Source organism: Somniosus microcephalus, chromosome 17, assembly GCF_052327205.1.
Source record: "Somniosus microcephalus isolate GS21.2 chromosome 17, FLI_Smic_1.0, whole genome shotgun sequence".
NCBI lineage: Eukaryota > Metazoa > Chordata > Chondrichthyes > Squaliformes > Somniosidae > Somniosus > Somniosus microcephalus.
In genome coordinates, this window is record NC_141003.1 from 42,799,322 (window position 1) to 42,825,805 (window position 26,484).

Genomic DNA, 26,484 nt, shown 5'->3' on the forward strand with positions numbered 1-26,484 from the left:
GAGGGCCCGCCCGCACGCACGACGAACCCGCCCCCGCCACGCAGCGATTGGTCGACCGTCTGGGTCGCTCAACTGTACGATTGGTCGACCTTAATGTCACTCTATGCTAATGAGCGGAATTTTGAACGTTTTTTGGATACCGCGGGCGCAATTTTTGTCTCACCGAAACGTAAATACGCTTATGACCGTTCCGGAATCGTAAGCTTTCTTTTGATGTAACGCACTTCTTTTGATGTAACGCACGTGTAGGTACGCTCTAACTTGAGTGTACAGACAGACATACAGATCGATCCTTTTTTATATATATATAATATATATATATTATATATTATATTATGTATAGATGACACTTGCATTCTTTGAGTCATTTACAGACGATTTGAATGTAATGAAAGTTGGATGTGTATTTGGAGCAATTTAAGACTCAGGCTTTGATCGCCTTGATGGTTTCCACCCTCCTATAAGTATTGGGGTTACAGGTATCAACATTGCAGTGTTTCATCACTGCCACATCCAGTCAGACTGTATCAGGAAAGCTTTCCAAAATTGCAAATTGTTTAATAATATACAGAAGTTAGCAGAAATACATTTGTCGGTTTACTGTCACCAAAACTAGTTGCTTGTGAAAAGATGGCAGGAGGATGACCACAACTTTGAGTATCTTTTCCTCACAAGAAAGCCACATAACTTGTGGGCCCACATAAAACTAAAGCTATCAGTATTATTTTCTGGCAATACCTATAAGGTTAGTGCTCAAATTTGTAGAATTCACAAGTATGGAGTTGCAAACAGGCTCCTGCGCTTCTTTGCACCAGCTGTAATATTTGCATGCGTAATTAGTGGGCAGTTAGCCCAACTCTGCGCTAGCAATGAGGATTTCAAATGTCTGATGAACTTGACAGATGGCAAGTTTGGATTTAGCGCATGCGCAAATCCCGAACTTGCTATCCATTTCAAAGGCGATATGACGGCGCATTCTGAGTACGTCATCATACCGACCACAAATTCTGCCCCAATAAGTAACTGTTCTTGGGAATGAGGGTGGCTAACGTAGAGACAAGAGAGCAGTTAAGACGGTGAACAATGGTACTGTTGTTGGTTCAGGCAGAGGGCAGAAGTGGGACTGAGCAAATCAATTTTGAGGGAATTGGGGCCATTTTTTGATCCGAGAGTAGAGGGTGAGGGTAGTGAGGCTGAAAGAAAGCAGGGAGTTGTGGGTGGCCAAAGAGACATGGGAGTGGTCAGAGATAACAATCAGTGATTGATACCTTGGAGATGGAAAGGCTGTATGGGATAGTGAGGCTGAGGGGTGGTCATGGATGTGGAGGGAAGAGGTTATCTGAAGAGTGAGATTGTGTGAGGACTGGAGGGCAGAGAAGTTACAGGAGAAAGGACGAGGGGTGTTTGAGTATAGGTTGCTTGGTGCAGTATAAACACCAGGACTCTGTACTAGAACATATTTTGCACAGCAATTAACCACCTTCCAATTCCTATGGTGTCAGTTATCTTAAACTGTAATAAAAACAGTTACTGCTTAGTTTCAAGGTAACAATTATCCATAAGAGGTGTGGAAGAACCGTTAGAGGCACCAAATCTGGCTGTAGTTTTAATTGCTTGCTTTGAAGCGTAAATTTAAATTAAAAATCAAGCATTCAAATTCTTTAAAGGAACAGGAAAGCAAAGCTTTGTGTGATTTGAATTTCTTGATATTTAGCAGTTTGTTTTGCTAATTTTCAAAAGTAAAGTTTACGGTGAATTTAAAAAAAAAAAAAAAAAAAAAAAAAAAAAAAAAAAAAAAATCTACGGGGAACATTTGTGATGTTTGTTTTGGAGTTTTGTTACAGCTGTACTTTTATTTGTTTTGATTTTCTGAACTATTATAAAATGTATGTGAAGAATTGAATGAATAGCTTCTATAGGTGAATGCAAATCAAGTGGCTCATCATCCGTGCGGTCCTTCACAAAACCCTAACTGAAACAGGTCAGTACAATTAGGATGTCATGATGCATTCCTTCTAGTACCTGGTAAATCTTGGAGACTGCTACTTGTTAACACCCCAGCAGGTGTAGAGTATGCAATTACAATTTTATATTCTGTGTGTTCTGCATAATAATTCTTCAGAGTGCACCAAATGATGTGCTGTGCAGTTATAAAAAGACTTAACCCTCACTACCCAGAATTAAAAGTAGTAGTGAGGAACCATTAAACCCGACAGAAAGATTTTTCACATAGTATAGCAACAATGTAACAATAGTAAATGCAATGATTATCCAGATATTAGTATATTTCATAGTGGTTACAATAATTATGCAAATGTATGAAATATTCTTGCTGTCAGTTTTTTTTTAAATTCATTCATGGAATGTGGGCCTCACTGTTATTGCCCATCCCTAATTGCCCTTGAGAAGGTGGTGGTGAGCTGCTGCCTTGAACCACTGCAGTTGTGTGAAGGTCTTCCCAGAGTACTGTTAGGGAGGGAGTTCCAAGATTTTGACCCAGCGACGATGAAGGAAAGGCGATATATTTCCAAGTCAGGATGGTGTGTAACTTGGAGGTGATGGTGTTCCCATGCACCTGCTACCCTTGTCCTAGGTGGTTAGAGGTTGTGGGTTTGGGAGGTGCTGTCGAAGAAGTTTGGCGAGTTGCTATAGTGCATCTTGTAGATGGTACACATTGCAGACACGGTGTGCCAGTGGTGGAGGGAGTGAATGTTTAAGATGGTGGATGGGGTGCCAATCAAGCGGGCTGCTTTGTTCTGGATGGTGTCCTGGAGCTTCTGAGTGTTGTTGGAGCTGCACTCCTCCAGGCAAGTGGAGATTATTCCATCACACTCCTAACTTGTGCCTTGTCGATGGTGGAAAGGTATCATCTTGGGGAGTCGGGAGGTGAGTCACTCGCCTCAGAATACCCAGTCTCTGACCTCTTAGTATTTGTGGCTGTTCCAGTTGAGTTTCTGGTCAATGGCGACCCCCCACGGTGTTGATGGTGTGAGATTCGACGATGGTAATGTCATGGGGAGGTGGTTAGGCTTTCTCTTGTCGGAGTGGTTATTGCCTGGCACTTGTGTGGCGTGAATGTTTTTTGCCACTTAGTAGCTCGAGCCTGAATGTGGTCCAGGTTTTGCTGCATGCGGGCACAGACTGCTTCATTATCTGAGGAGTTGCGAATGGAACTGAACACTGCAGTCATCAGCGAACATCTCCACTTCTGACCTTATGATGGAGGGAAGGTCATTGATGAAGCAGCTGAAGATGGTTGGGCCTAGGACACTTCCCTGAGGAACCCCGGCAGCGATGTCCTGGGCCTGAAATAATTGGCCTCCAACAACCACAACCATCTTACTTTGTGTTAGGTATGACTCCAGCCAGTGGCAGGTTTTCCCCCTAATTCCCATTGATTTCAGTTTTACTAGGGCTCCTTGATGCCACACTCGGTCAACTGCTACCTTGATGTCAAGGGCAGTCACTCTCCCCTCACCTAGAGGCGCAGCTAGTTCTGGAGTACAAGTCTTCAACACTGCAGGCGGGATGTTGTTAGGGCCCATAGCCTTTGTTGTATCCAGTGCGCTCAGCCGTTTATTGATAGTGCATGGAGTGAACCGAATTGGCTGAAGACTGGCTTCTGTGATGGTGGGGACCTTAGGGGACTGCAGGAGGAGGCTGAGATGAATCAGTTCCCCAAACCCAACAGTACCCAGAGGAGTTTCAGAATATCACAGAGTAACAATGCATTGCCAATGTTTTTTTGTTGATGAGAAATACTTTGCTTTCCACTCATGCTATGGTGACCCTGAGTTCTTTCACGTTTGTGGAATGGTAATGCATTGTCACCAGCAGAAAGTCCTAGGGGTAAAAATTGGGTATCGCCCATTTTGGGGCGCTAATATTGGCCGGGCGTAAAGTTTAGCGCCCGGCGCTAATTATCGCCTCCGACTGCAAAATTCACCTCTATCGCCCCAGGAGGTGATTTGAACATTAAATCAGGCGCTACACACCTCTCAAGGCGCAAACGTCAGGGAGAGAGGTGCTTCCTCAGAACGCTACCGAAGCCCAGGTGATGCCAATTACCATGGAAGCCAGACAAACTGGCACTGTCCAGTTCTTAAAGGGGAAGGGCCATCTTGATGGCCAGCCACTCCCTGCTCATTGCAGCCTTGAAACGCGGCCTGGAGAGATGTCAAAAACAATTGTGTTGGAAGCACTAATGGATAGGCCCAGGGAAAGAGCTCGGCACTGAGGAACCTCAAAAGTGGTGCTGAGGGCCAAAACTCCTTAGGACAGCGTTAAAACCAAAAATTTTGCCGGCAAGAAAAGGCAGGAAGCGCCCGCCTTTAAATAGCGCTCCCCCCAGCCCCTTCCCAACTTGAAAACCTTCCCCTCTACCTGTCGTTCCTAGCGGTAGGCGCTAAGGCAGGGGGCACGACTCAATATCCGGTCTGGGGCGCTACCGGGGCGTTGCACGCTTGACTGATGTCACGATTTGTGGGCGCAGGAGATCATGGCGGTAGTGCTTAGCGCCGCCGCAAAACAATGGTCAATTTCGCGAACGGCGCTAAGTTCCTAGCGCCCCCCGGAGGCGCTAACGGGAGGCGCGAAGGAACCGAATTTCTCCCCCTTATACTCTATCACCACATGCACATGTTGTACTCCGTGTTAAGAACTATAATTTTCTACTCTCAATGCTATTTATAAACGATGATTACACCAACAGTGTTTAATTTGCATTGTTCTCTGATTTCCACTCATGGCATTTTAATTCCCAGACTCCTGTAAGTCTGCATGCCTTTTGTTGCAAAGATATTCAAGAATCTAGATCTGTAATTCATTTTCCTAACAAAGACAAGTAAATGTTTTCCATCTGATACTTTCTAGGTGAAAAACTGCAAAGTTATGATGAATAAGTTTGTAAGCAATTTGAGAAAAACCCTTGGTTTTGGGAGAGCACTGGCACTTTACAGTGTTGCTGTACAGAATACTTATAGTTTCAAGTGACGTTGCAGCATGTGAAAATACATTTTATATGGCTGAAGTTTGTGAATAAAAACCTTTCTGAAGGAAAAGTAGAATAATTTTAATACACCGAGACTTGTAATACTCTTGTTTAATTGATAAAAGTTGTTATTTAAGCTATTCTGACATTATGCCAAGCATTAGCAAGTACCCACGTTCTAATTAGGATTGCCTCTACTTTGATATTGTTTTCTGTTCATTTATACTATTTTTGTGCTATCTCTATTTAAGCTACATAATCAAGTAGCTGAAATAAACATTATTAGTGCTAGATTAAAAGTTATTAAATGCTCTGTATTGTGGGAGTGGATTATATAATTCGTGAAGGTAATAGACACACCTTTTCATATTTTACAGATACAGCTATCTTTGTTTCCATTATTAAATATATATAATGAACTGACCAAGGAAAATAAGATTTGAGACAATTCTATAAATCTAGATTTTTGCCTCATTATATAAAAAGCTTCAAGAAGTACAGGAAAGTGGATGTGAGCCTTGTTTAGTTTTATTTGATTTCAAATAATCTCTCTTAATATTTTAAAACAGGATGAACTAAAAAGGCTCAAACTAGAAAATCTCTGTTTAGAAATGGTGTTTTCCAATAAACTAACGTATTTCAATCATTGTTCCAAGTAACACCTTTTTGTATGTATGTGCTGTTTGACATTGCTGACTCTGCAGAGATGAAGTGCCTTTTGCAGAATTGTCATCTGCCATAATTTACTGTTAACAGAGCAAAGTAAATATCCTGTTTGCTGATTGCAAAGAGAGAACAGATTTAGTCTGTATTTATGTTCCCATTTTGATTAGCCAGGTAAATTGTCATCTTAATGTAGTCAGAACAGAAAGCAATTTTAGCATTTTATTTTACATTCTAGTGCAAACGTCGGTGAAGTGTGAATGATTTAATGCATGGTGGTTAAATTACATTTGGTGACAGAAGTTGTATGTTGAGATTTTCAGGAAACCCTCGAGACTAGAAATACAATGCAGAAACCGTTGAGGTGTTTTTAATATTTTAAGTTGACGAATTTTAATTCAGACTTGAAAAGCATTGGAAGATCATTAACGGTAAGCTTAGCAAAGCAATGTCTTGTTTACAGTAAATGTTAAAATGTGACGGTTTTATTGCCTTCTATGATAAATCTAGTTGTTTACATCTCTCTTCTGTAATTTGATGATTCCAAACTGCTGCTGTGACATTTTGGTGCAAGCACTTTGAGGCCAAAAATGACAATTGTAACAGCTTATTTCTGAATCATTATACACACGCTCATCTTTGTTGAAATGGAAAGTTTAGATTATAGCCGGCCAGAAATATTGCCAACCAAATCAATTTTATCAGTACAGGAGCATCTGTTTGTAATTACTGTTTCTGTAGAAAGGTAATTCATCTAGTCAGCATTTTTCTTAATTGGAAATGGAATTCTTAGCTCATTCTCCAAATCAAGGGATTTATTGTCATACTGTTATCCCCTTGAACAAGCTAACCAGACCACTTGATTGAGTAGAGGAACAGTAAATGATCCTCAACCAAAAACTGAAAGGCACCTGCAATGGATAGTTTTCAAGTTTGCTTTTTTAGTATGAGAATTAATTAAGAGTGAAACAAATTTCAAGAATAGGGATGGTTAATCAAATATGCAAGTTATGTTTTACACTAAAGGATAGAAAATGAATCTGAAACAAGTACAGACTAGTACGCTTAATGTTTGCATAGAAATCTTTTTAAATTAGCCAGCACTGCCAATAAACCAAGTTTGATAGAATTTCAGTGAAATGGCATGCTAAATACGAAATGGCATGCTGCAAGCTACAGCATTGTGCAAGCAGCGCAACACAAATTTCAGTAATTTTACACAATAGTCCTTGATTACGGTTTGCTTCCTGCTGACTGCAGGTTTGTCTAGAATATTGGCAACTCTCTTTAGCCAAGAGGAAAGTTCCATCGGGACAGAGGCAATCACTGATAATTTGCTGCGTGACCATGGTGGGGTCTGGTTCTACCTGCTCACTGGACCCACTTGTTTGCGCCTTTTCCTTGCTCTATCTTCCACGAGCAGCAGCAGCGTCAACAACAATTTTTTGTGTCCGGACTTTCTTATCAACAAAGAACTCATGCGCTCAGAGGCTTGCTGCTTCAGAGTCAGCTGTGCCAGTGTGGGACCTTCCAATGTATCCAATTTAGCTGCTGCCAAAGCTGTGACAAATTTACACTTCTAAACGCAGCTGGCATTGGATTCCTCTTTCGGCTCCTCCCATGATAAATGGATCACATGGATTGCTTGCAGAACATCCAATGGAAATGGCATGTCTGTATCATATGCGGCAATCACTTTACACACAAACCCTTTCTTTTAATACTGTTCCAAAGCATAAATCCCACCTGCATTCGTTGCCTGGATCATAGATGTTTAATAAAAATGGTAGAGTTGTCGCATTTAGATGCAGGCACTTTACATGAGAGTCACAGTTATCAACAATCAGTGTGAATTTGCTGCCTTGTAAGGCTGTGGAATTGTTACGCCTAGCAAAAGCAGGCGTAAGGCCTGCTTTCACCAACATAAGAGTTTTAAAAAATAAAATTTTTTCACTCACTTATACATTAAAAACCCTGTCCAATAAGGTAAGTTTATTTTTAGCCCCGTTAAAACATTTAAAAAAAAATTCAAAAAATTAAACTTTTGTTTAAAATATTTAATGAAATGCCATTGTAATTAATTTTATATGCAGTTAATAAAAATGTATTTCATGTGTTTGTGTTTTTTTTTTAAAGCATCCTCATTCATACTTATGCGAGTTCCGTACGTCACGGGACTGTCATAAGTATCAATGGCAATTCCCTTCTTTCATTGGTTGGGCTGGCCCACGTGATCCCAGGGGCGCTTGCGAACCGCATGTGCCCCTGGGATACATGAGCCTCTATGCATTTCTACCAAGAGGCGCCCAGGATCACAAATCTCTATCTCCCAGACCATCAGGTAAATGTGTAGAAAATTTGATGATTCGAGCCATCCGCCCGCAGCAAGCCTCCGATCGTGAATTCAGGCCCATCGTAATGTTTCATAACCCTTCAGTGTGTACCGACTCGAATGTGACCACATAAGCCAAAGTATCATGTTATTCTCCCCCAGCTGTTTAACTGTAAGCCCCTGATGTTCCCCTGGCAAACCTGCTGTGTCTTTCTGTCACGTGCCTGACCAATGCCCAAATCTGTATCTTGGCCTACTTCTCTGTCAACCCAACTAATGTCTCTTTTTATCTCTCTTCTCCTCCCCCGCCACCCCCCCCCCCCCCCCCCCCCCCGCCAAAAAAAGGCTGCTTTACTGATGGTCAGTTATTCCTCCTTTGACTCTGGCCCAGTGTACCACCCTTTTGCAGACTGCACTTCTGTTCTGCTCAGCCACTGCTCCTCATGCCCTCCTACATTCTGCCCTTTCTGTAGTTGGCCACTAGACTGTTGTTAGTTGCCCTATTCTCAGGCCAGAATCTGCTGCAATTGTAATTTTTTTTTTTTTTTACTCTTCAGCCCATTCTCAACTGCTCTCCATCCCCTATCAGACACCAGAAATTGTTTTTTTTTTATAATTGCCTCTTCCCCCCCCTAACCCTACTGTACTTTCACCCTGGTCCCATTAGACCCTGCCTTCTAAGCCAATTTTACCGCTGCACACCCGATGTGCAAAGCTGCGGAACATCAGCTAGCGTAAATGCTAGTATCTGTAGCAGTCTAAATTTGTACGAAGTAAAATCTTAACAACCCAGATACAGTTTATGGTGGAATGTCTTGCTCTGTTAGTCAAGAAGTCATCTTGAGCAGAGATAATTACAGGGATATATTTTGCACTTGACAGTTTCAGTTCTATTCCCAAAATGACATTATACCTACATAGTTAAAGTGTCTTTTCACCCGAGTGAGAACCACTGAAGCAATAGTTGAAGCATTCAACAAACCAGCAGGTCTGACGGTGAAATCATCACCTGTCAAAACACATTTTTAGGAAAGTTCCTAATGATTATTCTGTCTAAGTTTGCTTTCACAAAAACATTCTAGCATTCTCTTTTACTGCAAATTTTTTAATTGGTTATTTTAGCCTTTGATTGTCATCTAAGATATCTGGGTGGTGTAAAGTCTGTGGGTTGTATAGCGAAGTAATACACAGACTACAAGAGTAACTTTAACAGGACTTTACTATTCGAAGGTCAGGGCGAATCTGCCCAATAAATTCTGCCACAGCGCTTATATACCGGTGTGGTCACCGTCGGTATTACAGTATACAGCAGCCAGGATAAAGTAGTGCCACACCTAAAATAGTTCTCTTAAAGGTGGACGGTTACATACAATAGTTCTCTTAAAGGTAGAACAGTTACATACACTACAATCCTCACTTTTTAGCTTACAACATACTTATTCCCCATTAACATAACATCATAACATATCCAACTTCATGTTACAACAGTTCACAGAGGTAGTCTCTGCGGAAACAGTTCACAGATTCAGTCTCTGCGGGAAACAGTTCACAGATTCAGTCTCTGATCTTCTTGACTCGGTCCGGACCCCGCCTCCGTGGTGTAGTCGGGTCACCTTGCTAGAGGGACTCATCCCATAGTCCTTCCCTAGACTTAACAGCTTTACTTCCATCACTTCTGAACCAGCATTGCTGACTTTTTAAAACAAACAAAAAACAGTTGGATTGCCTTGGGAAATTTTCCTACTTTCCAACTGATTTGGCTCCGTTCGGGGGACCACGTGTGTGATCGGGTAGAGGTAATAATGGTTCAGATGGTTATCATCTTCTGCTTCGTCTTTTCCTTTTTTGCTTCTTGGAGACTCTCGGGGCGCCATTGTCAGCTGCCAGCTGTAACGCCACCATCTCCCTATGTTCCTTAGACTTTAAGTGATTCATCCTGATTTCGGCACTTTGGGAGTTCTCGGCACAAGCTGGGCAGACCAGGTCCTCGTAATATTCAGTGTCACTCAACAGATCATGGTAATATTCGGTGTCGTCCTGAGCTAGGCCCGCGAGAGGGTCTTCTATTTCCTCCTTACCCAGCTGGACGTTAGCCGACTTTTGTTCCAAATCCCGACATCTGTCCTGAAGAGACTTCATCATGCGTTCAGATTCATCCCGCTTTTTCTGGGCTTCCTGCAAGTCTTTTACTAATGACCTCATTTGTGATTTCAATACTTGAACTTCATTCGGAGATTGATTGTTCGGACTATTCAATCCCTCTACTGAAGTAGCTGTTTCAGTATTCTGTTGTTCTACATTGCCGTGCGTCAGCGTACTTTTGGCATCCAAGGGCTGTTCTGCTGCAGACTTCTCAGTCTGGGTTGCCACCTCAGCTCTTCCAATGACTTTTGAGAGCTCCCTTCCCTTTGAAGATTTAGGCTCGTATTTAAGTTTTTCCCATTTTAGAGTTTTATCCCTCAGCATATGAATGAGTTGGCTGACTGTTAACTCTTCTGCCATCATCCCTTTTCCATTAACTACAGGGCTGTTTATAACCTTGCCCTGGAGGAGTTGGCTGACTGTTAACTCTTCTGTCCTCATCCCTTTTCCATTAGCTGCAGGGCTGTTTAGAACCTTGTCCTGGGGCTCCTTTGCTGCTTCTACTTCGCCATCATCCGCAGCCCCCATCATTCGAATTTCCACAAATGAATCGTCCGGTGATGCTGCACCCAACTTCAGTAGGAGCTCGGAAGTCATGTCGACCAACTCAGCTTTTTCTGCCTGCAACCTGCTAACCAGCGCCTTCAGTTGCGGCACATCTTGTTCCACCGGATTGGAGCACGCCCCTTCAGAAGCCGAATCAGCTTTGATTCGTTTGGCCTCCTCGTGCAGACGGTTTGTGTGCTCCTGCTCCCTTTTCTTCCCCAGCTGCTTCTGTTGTCTTTCCAGATTCTCCCATTCGGTATCATAGAACTTTTTCATTGCTTTCATCTCTTGCTCGAGACGGCAATTCAATTGTTCTAATTGCTGTCGTAATCTGAAATAAGTTTGCGTTCGAGCTCGATGTTCCTCAGTAATATATATGTCTGTAACTTGAACAGACTCAGAATTCTCTGTCAAGCTATGTTGTTGTTGTTCAGAGGAATTCTGTTCTGAAACTTTGTTCTCCTCTGGAGCATAAGCCTTTAGGCCCACATTCGTTCTACCAACCTTAGTCAGCAAGTTCTTTTTAGGCTGGTCTTATCGTCATCCGTTTCAGAGTCTGAGCTGATTGTCTGCCCCGAGTCCTCACTCGTTATTGCTTTGAGGTAGTGCCATTCCATGTCTATTTTCTTGATCCACTCCCGTCCTAGAAGTGGTGGTCCTCCCTCAGGTAGTACGTATAAGTCCATTCCGGGGTGTTCTTTGCCCCTGCCTCTCACCTTGACTCTTATCTTTCCCATGGGGTATACTTTATGCCCCGTGTATGTCTGCAATACGAACTCGGTATCTCTCAAGGGTATATGTGAGAATAGCCGGTTGTAATCCCTTCGATTTATGACTGATAGGGCTGATCCAGTGTCCAATTCCATTCTCACTTGGACTCCGGCTATTTTTAGCATGACCCAGATAGTTTGTAGGTCAGCTTCCTTACTCACATTATGAATTCTCAGACTACCCAGTTCCTGGCTGCTTGGGTCTGAATCCGAATTCTGTTCATCTGAACTCTTCTCAACCACCTTGTGTACTTTGTTGTACTTTTCCTGTGATGGCTTTTTTTTTTGGTTGTTGGTCTTCTTCCCTGACCGGCATACTTTGGCTATGTGACCCAGTTTGCCACATTTCCTACAGTCCTGGTTTTTAAACCAGCATTGGTTCTGGTCGTGTGTTGTCTTCCCACAACGATAACATTTCGTTGCACCCGAAGTAATTTGATCCACACTGAGGACCGCTGCCTTCAGCTGCATTTCCGCAGTTCCTTTCGCTGCGGCTTCGTGTGATGCTGCAATAAGGACAGCCCTATCCAGTGTAAGGTCGTTCTCTTCGAGCAGTCGCTTTTGCGTTCCTTCCTTCGACAACCCGCACACGAACTTGTCTCGCAATGCCTCTGTCAGATTTCCTCCAAACTGGCAGTATTTCGCTCGCCTACGCAGTTCGACCAAGTATTCCGCGTTGCTTTCCTCTTTCCGTTGCGTTCTCGCATAAAATTTGAATCGTTCCGCCAACATCAGCGGTGTGGGGTTCAAGTGATCCTTCAGAACAGCAACAATATTATCGAAGGTTTGATCCGCCGGTTTAACTGGTGCTAGAAGATGCTTCAATAGCCCGTATGTCTTTGCCCCCATCGAGTTTAGCAAGGTTATAGCTTTATCATCATCCTCTATTTTATTGGCCTCACAATATATCTCAATGCGTTCTACATACGTGGCCCAATCTTCTACCTCGGAATCGAAATCGTTGATGTTACCACGCTTAGGCATCTTCACCTCCCTGATAAACAACAACGAAATATTTCTTTAACTCTTTTTTTTAAATTTTATTTTTTTCAAGATGGCGGTTTCCCCGCGCTTATCTTCTTTTCCCCCGCCCCTTTCAAAATGGCGGTTCCCGCTACTGTCTTTTTCTCCGCCTACTGTCGGCTTCCCGCGGTTTCCCGCGCTTCTCTTCTTTCCCCGCCCACTTTCAAGATGGCGGTTCCCGCTTTTCTTCCCCTGGCGGGAGGGGTAAGCTTTTCCCTTGGGCGACGGCCGCTGGCTTTCGGGGTTCGCAGCCTGCGCTTCGGCTTCAGCGCGTTCCCTTCTCTCGGCCGGGCAACCGGCTCTGGGTACAACCCGTTGACGGTGAACAGTTTCAGCCGCTGGGCTGGATCTCGCTCAGTCTTCCTCGGGCTCTGTCTCTCCCGCTCGCACGGCTCTCGCTCGCTCTCTCTAGGGCTCTGTCTCTCCCGTTCGCGCGGCTCTCGCTCGGGCTCTGTCTCTCCCGCTCGTGCGGCTCTCAATCGCGCCTCCCAGCCCTCTCGCAGTCCGGTGCTTCCCTCCCCGGCTGCGGCTGAGTTCTCCGCGATTTATTTATTTTATCTCTTCCCGCGCCTTACGATCCCGGTCGCAGCGCTTCGTGGCCTCGGTCACTGTCCAACCTTTTTCACCCAATCGCTCCTCCCAGCCTCTCGCAGTCCGGTGCTTCCTCCCCGGCTGCGGCTGCGTTCTCTGCGGTTTATTTATTTTTATCTCTTCCCGCGCCTTACGATCCGGTCGCAGCGCTTCGTGGCCTCAGTCACTGTCTGGCCTTTTTCACCCCAATCGCGCCTCCCAGCTTCTCGCAGTCCGATGCTTTCCTCCCCGGCTGTGGCTGAGTTCTCCGTGGCTTATTTATGTTTATATCTTCCCGCGCCTTACGATCCCGGTCGCAGCGCCTCGTGGTCGCGGTATATGTCCGGCCTTTTTCGCCGTCGCGGTCTAGTCGTCGCACGACGCTCCCCAGCCCGCTTGTACCGCGGCTTCTGCTCCACGCTGCCCCAGTCTCAGCGCCTCTGGGCCCTACTTCTGTCCGGCTCCTTTCCCCCTCGACCGTGGTCGAGTGCACCGCCCTTATCCTCCGTTTATTTGTTTCTATTTTCCCTTTACTCACAGTCACCGTGGCCGACTTGCTTCTCGTGTTGATCGGCTCACTCACCACCGTGGCAGAAGGGACAATCCGTGCCTGTTGCTGATGGAAGACTTCGTGTTTGAAATCTTCCTCCTTTCTTGGTCTGCAGACTCGAGTTTTCTCTCAGCAAAACGACGCGGGCGGGTGCCTCTTTTCGACGCTCGTTTACTTCTTCAGTATTGTTGCCGCAGGGTAAGATCGAACTCGTCGCCACTGTAAAGTCTGTGGGTTGTATAGCGAAGTAATACACAGACTACAAGAGTAACTTTAACAGGACTTTACTATTCGAAGGTCAGGGCGAATCTGCCTAATAAATTCTGCCACAGCACTTATATACCGGTGTGGTCACTGTCGGTATTACAGTATACAGCAGCCAGGATAAAGTAGTGCCACACCTAAAATAGTTCTCTTAAAGATGGACGGTTGCATACAATAGTTCTCTTAAAGGTAGAACAGTTACATACACTACAGGTGGGTTTAACAAACGTAGTAATTTGATTTCCTTCTGTACTGAAAGTAAAGCACTATTCATCAATATGGATCAGTTAAGAAACAGTTGAATTAGAAAAAGTAACATATAGCACAGAAACGTAAAACCTTTTCCAAGTGTAAGCACTTGTATTTGTGTAGCTGGAGGCTGACTTTATCCCTTCAGATAAAGTATATTGTTACGGGAAATAGATTATTATTCTTGTCAACTTGAAAGACAAAATGCTGTGTGGCTACAGAATCTCTATCTGACGTCTGGTACTGCATAAGATCCTGTTGAGCTGACGTATAGACAAACGGAATTTAAAATGACATAATGAGGTTATTAATGCTGCAGTGTGTCCTCTATTCTAGTATAACTATTGATGGATCAGAGACTTTCTCTAGTGTTTGAATTAGCTTAGACTTCCTATTCTAACTTTAAACATGAGTACATGGCTAAATACACAATTTTTTTATTACTTCTCCCATATGCTGTTTTTTCTCTTTCGGTACCAGGTAATCAATGTACTATTGCACAGATGAGTTGTTGAAATTCATAATTAATTGTAAATTATTTTTTGAAAGGATACTGAAGATGATGTATCACCCTTTAATCCTGAGGTCTTGACTTCAATGGGTTGGATGAAATCTTAAGTGGAAAAGTAAAATGCTTTTGCTTTTTTACTTCATACTTATTATAATGTTCTTTCTAAGTGAATACCCAAGAGTTACATTATCTGTTTGTTCTGCTCCCTGCCCCTATGGGGCGTCTTTGCTGCAATTTACATAGAATTACATAGAATATACAGCACAGAAACATAGGATATACAGCACAGAAACAGGCCATTCAGCCCAACCAGTCCATGCCGGTGTTTATGCTCCACTCCATCTTCCTCCCATCCTTCCTCATCTAACTCTCAACATAACCCTCTATTCCCTTCTCCCTTATGCTTATCTAGCTTCCCCTTAAATTCATCTATATTATTCGCCTGAACTACTCCCTGTGGTGGCGAGTTCCACATTCTCACCACTCTCTGGGTAGATGTTTCTTCTGAATTTCCTATTTGATTTCTTGGTGACTATCTTATATTGATTGCCTCTAGTTTTGCTCTTCCCCACAAGTGGAAACACTCTCTCTGTGTCTACTCTGAAAACCTTTCATAATTTTAAAGACCTCTATTAGGCAGCCCTCAGCCTTTTTCAAGAGACCCAGCCTGTTCATCCTTTCCTGATGGGTAGAACCTCCCAGTTTTGATATCATCCTCTCAAGTGCCTCTATATCCTTTTCACAATATGACGACCAGTACTGCACACAGTACTCCAATAGTGGTCTAACCAAGGTTCAATACAAGTTTAGCGTAACTTCTCTGCTTTTTCAATTCTATTGCTCTAGAAATAAATGCGAGTGCTTGGTTGCTTTTTTATGCCTTATTAACCTGCGTCACAACTTTGTGATTTATGTATTTGTACTCCCAGATCCCTTTGCTCCTCTATCCCATTTAGATTCTTCTTTTCCAAGTAATATGTGACCTTATTGTTCTTACCAAAATGTATTATCTCACCCTTATCTATGTTGAGCTTCATTTACCAATTAAATTACACATTCGTTCTTCAAGTTTATTATCATCTTGTAATTTGTTGCAGTCCTCCTCAGTATTCACAGAATCACAGAATCACAGAAACCCCACAGTGCAGATAGAGGCCATTTCGGCCCATCGAGCCTGCACCGACACATATCCCACCCTATCCCCGTAACCCCTACATCAACACATATCCCACCCTATCCCCGTAACCCCACGTATTTAATCCCCCTAACACTAAGGATCAATTTATCATAGCCAATCAACCTAACCCGCACATCTTTGGACTGTGGGAGGAAACCGGAGCACCCGGAGAAAACCCACGCAAACACGGGGAGAATGTGCAAACTCCACACAGACAGTCACCCGAGGCCGGATTCGAACCCGGGTCCCTGGCGCTGTGAGGCAACAGTGCTAACCACTGACCCCCCCCCCCCAAAAAAAAAATGGTGTCAGCTGCAAATTTAGAAATTTTGTTTTTGATTCCAAAGTCTAAATAGTTAATGGGGCAGTAATTCGGGTCGGTGGCTTGCCGCACGTGTAAGCCCCCGATATGCACTTACCCGACGCGCCTGCCGTTCACCTCCAGGGACGCCTGGAATTCCATTTTGAAACAGAAGAATCCCGGGCAGCGTTTGACGTCACGCCGCCCAGGAGTGCAGCCAGCGCGAAGCCTGGAGCGCGCTGTGCAAGTGAGACACGCCCCTTAAGGTCTCATTGTAGTAGGATACGCCCCCAATCTCTCCAAGCAGCTGCAGAGGACTTTGTAGTTACACAGCTGCAGGGAAAGTAAGTTATCTGCTATTTTATGAATGTTTTGTGAACTTTTATAAAATTTTAAAAACGTTTACATTATTTTGAAGAATCTGAAGTAGTTTTAAACAGAATTAAAGCAATTTAAAGACTTTTAAAAGCCCTAAAAGATTTTTTTTTATTCCATTTATTTATTTAGCAATGTCGTCGTCATACGTGTCTTCACACTGTTCCCTTTGGGGAACTGTATGAAGTGGTGGAAGGATTTATGGCCGTGATTAACGCTCATTCCGTGACCGTAACCATCTTTGAACCAGCCATTAGGGTGATTAGTCCTATGGCGGGAGGGTTTTACGGGCTCCCACAAGCTATACAAGGAGGGGGGGCCACCCACACCCACGGACGCAAATATCCCGCTGGATGTCAACCCAGAATTTAGAGCCGGAGCTCTGACTCCACTTGCCGGGACTGTGTGGAGCGGGGTTCGAAACCCTACCCCGTCTGGCCCAGCGGCGGGGATCCTACCGCTACGCCAAAGGCCCAATCCGATTAGCAACGTGAAATGGCTGGAATGAGCACAATTCACGGCATTAAAAGAACTCACAATTGAACTGATGATGACCTCAGCAATCTCCTCAATGAGGTGGAGGCGCAGCGCCTGCTCATCATTGGTAATGAGAATTCAAAGGCGCCGCAAAAAGGACATGATAGCTTGGTCTTTCAAGTGGCAGCATAGGGCTCCAGTCACGGGGAGGGAAAAGGCGCAGGAAACGTATGGGTGTCACCTTTGCGCGGAGTGGGCCTTTTGCGTAGCGGTAAGCATCCCCGCCGCTGGGCCAGAAGGAGTAGGGTTTCGAACCCCGCTCCAGACAGTCCCGGCAAGTGGAGTCGGAGCTCCAACTATAAATTCTGGGTGGACATCCAGCGGGATACTTGCGTCCGCGGGTGTGGGTGGCCCCCCCCCCCCTCAGATGGGTTGTGGGAGCCCGTAAAACCCTCACGCCATAGGACTAACCACCCTAATGGCTGGTATGAAGATGGTTATGGTCACGGAAGGAGTGTTAACGTGGCCAGAAATCCTTCCACCACTTCATACAGTTCCCGAAAGGGAACAGTGTGAGGATACGTACGACGATGACCTCTTGCGCAGTGCACCTCCTTGGACCCTCAGTCGCAGATGCGAGGGGGCAAATCGTGCAATTGTTAAATTTTTCATTTTATTGACATGTAAAATGTTGGCCCAGTATTTAATTATGACTTTCAGAGAAAGTAACTTATTGGAAAATCATAATTAAAATTATACATTCATACACATAAGTAAAGGAATATAAAACATACATACATATACGTAAAGGAATATATGCGGACATACATACATAATTACTTATTACTGATGAAAAGTTTCTTTCTTAAAAGTGTTGGAAATGTTACATTACTCATTTTAGAACACTCATTTTCACATTCAATTCACACAGCCACAATTGCTCCGTCTACCTACCGTACTGAAAACCCGTTTATAAAAAATAAAAAAAAAATTTAAACTTTAAAACTTACCTCAGCATTTCTTAAAATGACTTTCCTCCCTTTCCCAAACAAAAATATTGCCTTTCAGAAGCTCCACGATAAAATATATCTTCCTCCGCAGCCTTGGAGCAACTTTACACATGCTTTTTTCAAGTGTAACTTGTAAGGACTTACCCTCACTGAACCCATGAATGAAATCGACGAAGTTCACTGCGCAAGCGCTGCCTGTGCAGTCGCACGCGCTGTGCCTCTGAACCCCTTCGTTCAGAGGACTGGAAATGCCGGTTTTCTCCGCATGCGCTGTGCATGCTGAACGCCGGCATTTCCTCCGGCCAGACGCGTGAGTACACCAACCGTACTCACGCGTTCAGAGAGGAATTACTGGGCCAATATAAATTGTGAATAACAGTGGTCCCAGCACTGATCCTTGTGGGACCCTACTTCCCACATTCTGCCACTCTGAATAGCTAACCTTTACCCTGACTCTGCTTTCTGTTTTTCAGGCAGCTAGCTATCCATTCTGCTGCTTGCCCTCTGACTCCACATACTCTGACCTTATTCACTAGTCTATTATGTGGTACATTATTGAAGGCCTTTTGGCAATCTAGATAAATTACATCTACTGCATTACCCTTGTTTGTTCTCTCTGTTACCTCTTCAAAGAATTCAATGAAATTGGTCAAGCAAGACTTTGCCTTTTGAAATCCATGCTGACAATTAATTATTATATTTTTGGTTTCCAGATGTTCTATTTTTCTCTTTTAGTAGGGATTCTATTACTTTTCCTACTACCGATGTTGAGCTGACTGGCCTATAGTTCTCTGGACGTTCTATCCCCCATCATAAATATAGGTATAATGTTAGCTATCCGCCAGTCCTTTGGCACTACAACTTTTTCTAACAAATTATTAAATATGTGTAATAGTGCTTCTGCCTAGATTCTTTTAAAATGCATGATGCAATCCATCCGGTCCATGGGTTTTATCCTGAGTTTGATTAGTTTATTTATTATTTCGCCTCTTTATTTTAAATGCGGTTATATCATTTCTAATCTCATCTTCCGATGTCATGGTCAACTGATCTGTTTCTCTGGTAAATACTGAAGCAAAATAATTAATATTTCTGCTATTTCGCTATTGCTGCCTCTGATTTTATCATGACCATTCCTTTGTGGCCCTATTGCCGTCCCGACTTTCCATTTTTTATTTATGTGCCTCTAGAATTTTTTTTGTATGTACCTTGATAATTTACTTTCATAGTTCCTCTTTGCCTTCCCGTTTGTTTTTTTTAACTTCTCTCCTAGTCTCTGTATTCTCCCTTGTCATGCTCTCCTTTGCTGTCCATGTACTTAGTGTAATTCCCTTTCCTTAAACTCAATTTTTCCCATATGTCTTTATTCGTCTATGGTGTCTCATTGAGTGTTTAGTTTGTTCTTGGTTTTTAGCGGAATATATTTTTCCTGGGCTCTGTTGAACACCTGTTTTAAATGTTTCCCATTGTTGTTCTACATCATTGTTTGCCAATATTGTTGTCCATTTTATTTTCCCAAGTTCTATTCACAGCCCCTCACAATCGGCTTTTCTCCAATCTATTACCCTGGTCTTTGTCATGCTTATGTCTTTTTCAATTATTATCCTAAACCACATTGTATTATGTCACCATTGCCTAGATGTTCCCCTACTTTTACTTCTTATCTGCTCTGGTTTATTCCCCATTAGTTAGTTAGGCAGTAGAGTTAGGGCAAACTTATCAGTCATTCAGTACCTTAATTCATTCCCACTTCTCATCAGAAGTTATTGGTCCTTATGGATCAGTGTATGGAAATGTGCTGGAATCTCAACAATATCATGTCTCTCATCCATTCAAGAAAATCTGTTTCTTTACATGTCAAGAATTTCAACCTTGGCAACTGATAAATAATGCTAAGAATGTATCCCATAGTCAGGTTGTGAAATCTTTTCACAGGTCATTATGGATGAGGGAGACCACTCAACCCATCTTGCTTCATGTATTCAGAAGCACACTGCAGATCTAATGTAATGAAATGTGTTTGGCTTGCCTGTATTCGTTTTGCACTCATGTATATTACCCTCCTCCACACGGTGTATAGTTTCACTTCCTCTTTCCTGACTAACCTGGAATGTTCCAGGTCTTGGCTCTTGGCTCCGCCCCTGACTTCTCTTACATAAAGATCCCAGGATCTATATGACTCATTCCTGCGAGCCAGTCAGTGTGTTGAGATGTTAGCTCTGATCTTAGTGATTAAAAGCCAACTTGTTAAGGTCTATAACTTCTAGTTTTGTGGTTATTGAAGGCACATCATCTCCCCATTGCATTTGAAAACTAGAGTGCTGAATGATTCCAGGTTTTTGCCACCACTACTTTATCCAGGAGTCTGTTCCGTGTGTTGATCATTCTTTGTGTAAATGAATTTCCTGATCTTTCTCTTAATTTGCCTTTTACTCGTCTGAATCTGTGTCCTTTTGCCCTGCTATTGCAATTTACTTCAAATTACTATTGTCGGCTTCTGTTTTCCATGCCCATAACAAACTAAGTTCACCTCCCTGATGCCTCCTGGATTGGATCAAGAGCTTAAGTTTCTCTCGTCTTTCCTCATAACTCTGACCTTTAACACTGGGAATCAGCCCTGTGGCTCTTCTCTGCACTGTCTCCAGCAGTTGACTGTTTCCCTTGTGTCACCGTGACTAGACCTGGACACAGAGCTCAGGAACGGTCTGTCAGGAAGACTGTACAGTTGGATCATTACTTCTAAGTCTCTTTAACTTTATCCTTGGCTATTTCAACACCATTCACAGAGTACATGTTTCACCTATTTTTCTTTGCTATGTGCAGTACTTTACACTTGTCAGCATTAAATGTCATCTGCCATTGATTTGCCCACATCACTGCAGTATGAAATGTGCTCAAATTTTTCAGCTGCTTCCAGCGATTTCACTTCTCCGTCCAGTTTGGCATCAGCAAATTTGACCACTTTGCATGGAGTTTGAGAGTCCAGGTCATTTATATAAATGAGAGGCAGTAGTGGTCCCAACATCAAGCTCTGGAGCACCCCACTCAGTATCTTAGTCCACCTCAATGGAACTCCTCTAACACATACTCATTTTCTTGTCTTTAAACAGTTTCTTTTCCATTCCCAAGGTTGACCCTGAGTCCATACGTTTTCATTTTGACTAATAGTCTATCATGTGGCACTTTGTCAAATCCCTTTTAGAAGCCTAAGTGCCCTGTGTCATGGGGATTTCCACAGGCCACTTGGGCCTTTACTTCCTCAAAGAAGTAGAGGAAGTTGGTCAAGCCAGAGCTTCGCCTTCTGAATCTATGCTGGCTACCATTTACTTGGTCATTGTAAGAATATGCTTCAAGTTTACTCTTGATAGTGGATTCCATTAGTTTGCATGCAATGAAGTGAGAATAATTGGTTTGTAGTTGCCTGGATTTGCTTTATTTCCCTGTTTTCCATCTACTGGTATCTCCCTTGTGGTCAGTGACACCCTTATAATTATTGTCAGTGCATCACAAATCTGATCCTTGGTCTTGTTCAGCAGTTTAGAATAAATACCATCTAGCCTTGATAATTTGCTTGTTTTGAACCCTGTCTCATTTATATCAAAGTAATTGATTTTACATTGGTCATCTCTGTTTGGGAAGGTGTGTTGCTCATGTCTTATCGTGTGAATACTTGGAGGAAGTAATCATTTGGAATATTATCTTGTAGTTATTCTCAGTTATGATTCTGTTTGCATCTTTTATGATTTTCATCTCCATAGGTGTGAATTTTTGCAAATACTTGCAATTCAAATACTGACAAACCCCTCTCCAGATAGATATACAAGGCAACCAAGGAGGTCATATTAAAATAATTATTTTATACAGTAAGAAAATAACTGACAGACGAACAGAAACTCTTAATATGCACACAGACAAATGATAAATATGTCAGGATATTTGCTTGGCCTCTTTCTAAACATTAATGGCTGCGTCAAGATCTGATGTAGCCTGCACTCTTAAACAAGAACAAACTTCAGTTTAAAATATTGTATGCAGTTAATTATAACCACTATTAAGGGCAATGGGTTAGAGGAGGGGGTGGGGTAATGGATAAGGAATGGCAGTGGAAGGCCATGTTGCAGAGGATAGAGCTCATAAGGGCACTGTCGTCTATCCAGCGATGTTCAACACATTCAGATTCCCAGATTCCAGAAAAACTCTCATTCAATCACATGAAGTGCGTGAAGTTGCGGCACTTACCCATCAGATACCCACTAAACACGCCAGAAAGAGTTAGGGCTTGTCCATTCAAGTGTAAGTGAATTTTTAACAGCGTGATTATTAATTACTGCCAACAAACCCTCTTGCACTGAAAATTCACTTTTACATGTCTAAAGTCTCATTCCTTCAGCTTTTAATTATTGGAGATTTAAAAACAAATTAAAAATAACATTTTGTTTTACTTTTTCTTTGTCTCTTTTATCTCCCTCTCTTAATTCCATCTCTTTCCCTTGCATTTTCCTTTCTGTACATGATTTTACATTGAATGAAATATTCAAACTCACTCTTCATGGTTTACACTCTGCGTGTCTCAGTGAGGATTTTTCAATCTGATTGGTTGAGGAGACTCGCTGTTGCTTGTCCTATTCATAAAGGTCCCAGATCCCCTGTAGAAGGCGCCGTGCTGTTTCGGACTCCCGCGCAAAAAGCCCATAAAGTCTGTAGACAACTGTAAGCGTAATGAACTGCGAGTCCAGGCCCAGATATGCATGATATTACTTGCAAATTGCAAATTGCTGTCAACAGTAATGAATGCAGTTGATGGTTACTTTCTTATAAAGAGCAGCAGGCCTCTGGAGAAGTAATAGTTTTGGAAACCCACATTTGTATGGGTCCTGCAAGCCATCATCAGGTTCCACTTAAATCTAAACATGCAAAACTGGATTTTTTTTTCTCAATCATGAGTTTGTGATGCAACTGTTCTTAATTTGAAGTCACTGCAACAGAAAGATATACAAGGGATTATGGGATGTTAAAATCATAGTTCTCCATTTGAATGCCTTTGTCCAAAGATCTCAAACAGAAAAATGCCTTAAATGTTGCTATTTGGTCATGTGGAATTTTCTAATTCTGTTGCTGGCCTTTTATTATTTGACAGTTTGTTGCTGTATATAGTACATTGAATTAGTGCTGACCCAGTGCTCTCATCCAACATGGGTATGGAATTCCAGCCTTGAGTTTTTTTTTTAAAACAAAGTACTGCACATTTTTCAGCCTGAAATCCCAACAATATTTTGTTTTGTATGCTGGTTGTGAATTATGAGCAGATTGGAGTCATGGACCTGATGATCACTGAGAGCTGAATTGAAGCTACCTAAACTCATTTCAGCAGAGACTCTCGAAAGTTCTCAGAGGGAAGACTTCCCCCTTAACCGTTTGGGTTAATTTCAGACTCTGATTTCAGAAGTGGATGGCTGTGGTAGCCAATGTTCTCTCTAAGTTTTTTGATGCTGCTCTGCTCCTTTAAGGGGCTGCACGGGACATTCAAAATACCGCACATGCGCGGTATTTGTATTGAAAAGCTGGCAAGCCAGCTGCGCGGGTTCCCTGGAGTGCTGCGTGGCCGCACAACTTACAGGGAACATTGGTGGTAGCCCACTGTATGTTTAATGCTCAACACCAATTGTATTAAAAAGCAACAATTTACTTGAAATCAAAACCTGATCTGAAAGAAGAATTAAATATTAGCTGGCTTTTACCCAGGTAGAACCAATTGCAGCTTTTATATTTCCTGCTTACCTTTTGAAAAATCATGATTTGTATTGCATTGATTATGTTAGCTCACGACAAATCTTCTCTGATGTCACAGTCCAGAGAATAATGTTGTCTATGGAGGTGGTTTTTATGTAGCCTTAATCGTTTCATACTTTGCTACAATTCTGAGTGAGGTGATGGGAGCTTTTATGGCAGGAAGCAAGAATTCTGCATTGCTTGTTGTATTTGGAAGTAACTATGGACCTGTGGGGGATTTAACAAAAGAAACCATGCACTGTTCCAAAAACCTGCTTAACCAATTTGTGGATTTGATATGTAACCACAATCTGGAAATACTTACCCACGCTTTCGTAAGTACATGATATAATTCATCAGTAATTAATTGTAGGTCTTGCAACCAAAATAAGTCAATTTGTAATTCTTTTCCTCTGATGGCTTATTGTGTAATGGCAGTAGGCAATGTATTTGAGCCATACAGACCAGAAGGTCCTTTGTTAGATCCTCATTCTGTGATGAATGAGCTCATTGTAGCTGAGCGACAACATCTGGCCTAATTGCCCATGGGCTCAGGAGTGGAAAAATTAATCTGGGTTCTTGCTCTTGATCACTATCCAGTGACTCTTGGTGGAAACTGAGCATGTGTATGTTGCATAAGATCTGATGGATGTGATGCCTTTCATGGTGAAAGAGGCTGCTGGCACTCCGCCTTGACTCTTACATGATGAATGGCCATTTGGGCGAGGTACCAAAGGGTTATTGCTATCTATGGAATACTACAGCAAGAGTGCAGAGAGGATTAAAAATTGAAGAAAAAAAACAACTAATTAACAACAAAATAAATCTCTCATGCTGCTTGTTTATAATATGGAGATTAGCATAACATATTTAGTGTTCAAAACGTGTTTTGGCATATCGTTTAACATAGTATAGGTATTTTAAGATGAATCTTTGGTGTGTAGCATAAAAAGTTAACTTTTTTCCCCCTTACAGAACAAATACATAAACACTTACAACAGTCAGAAGTCGAATACCTGCAGTTTGCTTTTCGATGGATGAATAACCTGCTGATGAGGGAGCTTCCCCTGCGGTGTACAATCAGGCTATGGGACACATATCAGGTGAGCTCATATGTCCTCCTGGCAGAATTAATTGCACTCTCTTGTGGAAGCCTGCTGACACAGATGCAAGCCCTTGAAGTACATTAACTCCACTAAGTATGCCACTTCAGAATACTTGTCCATGCTTGACTACATCAAATTTCTCTTTTTGATACTGATGAAAACATTGACATGAAATTGGAAGAGCATTTAATTGCTGTTCACCATTAGGAACATGATGAGAGAGTGATTAACTCTTTCAGGCTGCTTATACTACAAATTTTGTGTCAATACAAAGCATTTTAATTTAGCATCAACTCCATGGGTACAGTAACTCTGGTGTAAAATTTGACAAACTGAGCGAGTAATACCACCTTGAGGAAGTCGCCTTGCACCACTTCAGCTTTGCACTAGCTGTTTGACTGTAACTGGAGCAAGCGGAGCTTTAAAAAGTTCCCAGGTGGTTTTGTTTAAATTTTGAAACTTTACAATAGCCACAGGGAATTAATTGCCCAGTGAGCTCTTGTTAAAATTTAACCAGCATTTGGATTCTGATGAGCAGAGTGATGTGAAGCTGGCGGTATAATTTGCATCAACCAGCTCATGTCACTCGAAGAAGGTACCTCCGTCAAACCAGTACTGCTTGTGTAACTTTATTCTTCGCTACTTTATTTTGACAGAAGAGATATTGTAATTGAGAAGATAGCATTCTATAATGTTGTGTTTCTCGACTTCCAGAAAAGGTCATTGAAGTTTTGTATGCAAGGTAAATTTAGAGGTGTATAAGGAATGGCTAAAGGAAATGGAGCATGGGGTATTGGTTAGAGGAGTGATGCTGTGCAGTGCCCTGAGAATTGGTTTCTAGGGCCCCTTCTGCTTCCACATAAACCACCTTAATTCAGGAACACAATGCAATTTGGCCAAGTTATAGATTTATCTTTAACAGATTGGGGAAGAAGGGGCAGGCAAGTCTCTGAGGTAGCCAAGGAATTGGAGGGGCCCAGACAAATTTGCACGTGGGCAGAATTATGACGGACAAAATCAAATAAAGATTGGTGAAAATATAAGTAACATATTAGAAGAACGAATGGGAGACTTAATTAATCGTGTTGAATTACCAGGGGAGAAGCTGAAAAGAATCTGGTAGTTAAAAGGGATGAAATACTAAGCAGATGGAATGTTGAGCTGATAAAAAGCAGAAAACTGCAAATGTTGGAAATCCAAATAAAATGCAAGAAACATATAGCAGGTCAGTCAGCATTTGTGGAGTGAGCAGCTGGCTTAAATGTTTCTGGCTGGGCCTTTCTTCAAAACTGTACAATGTTTAGATGCATTAGAGATGCATGTAACAAGGGTACTACAGTAATCATGGGTGACTTTAATCTACATATCGACTGGCCAAACCAAATTAGCAATAAACTATGGAGGATGAATTCCTGGAGTGTGTACGAGATGGCTTTTTAGACCAGTACGTTGAGAAGCCAACTCGGGAACAGGCTATCCTAGATTGGGTATTGTGCAATGAGAAGGGGTTAATTAATAATCTTTTTGTGCGGGGTCCTTTAGGGAAAAATGACCATAACATGATAGAATTCTTCACTAAGATGGAAAGTGAAGAAGTCCAAACTGAAACTAGGGTCCTAAATCTAAACAAAAGAAACTACGAAGGTATGAGGAGTGAGT

At 42.5% G+C, this 26,484-nt stretch overlaps 1 protein-coding gene across 7 annotated transcripts in view; it reads left to right on the forward strand.

Annotated features, from left to right (window-relative positions):
• The window catches only part of tbc1d22a (TBC1 domain family, member 22a), a 554,059-nt gene that overhangs the window by 276,092 nt on the left and 251,483 nt on the right, over nt 1-26,484 (forward strand). For all 7 annotated transcript variants that reach the window (XM_086010299.1, XM_086010294.1, XM_086010298.1 and 4 more), the window contains one exon: nt 24,695-24,822. In XM_086010299.1, coding sequence (XP_085866425.1) covers nt 24,695-24,822 — 128 coding nt within the window. The remainder of the gene's footprint in view (nt 1-24,694; nt 24,823-26,484) is intronic.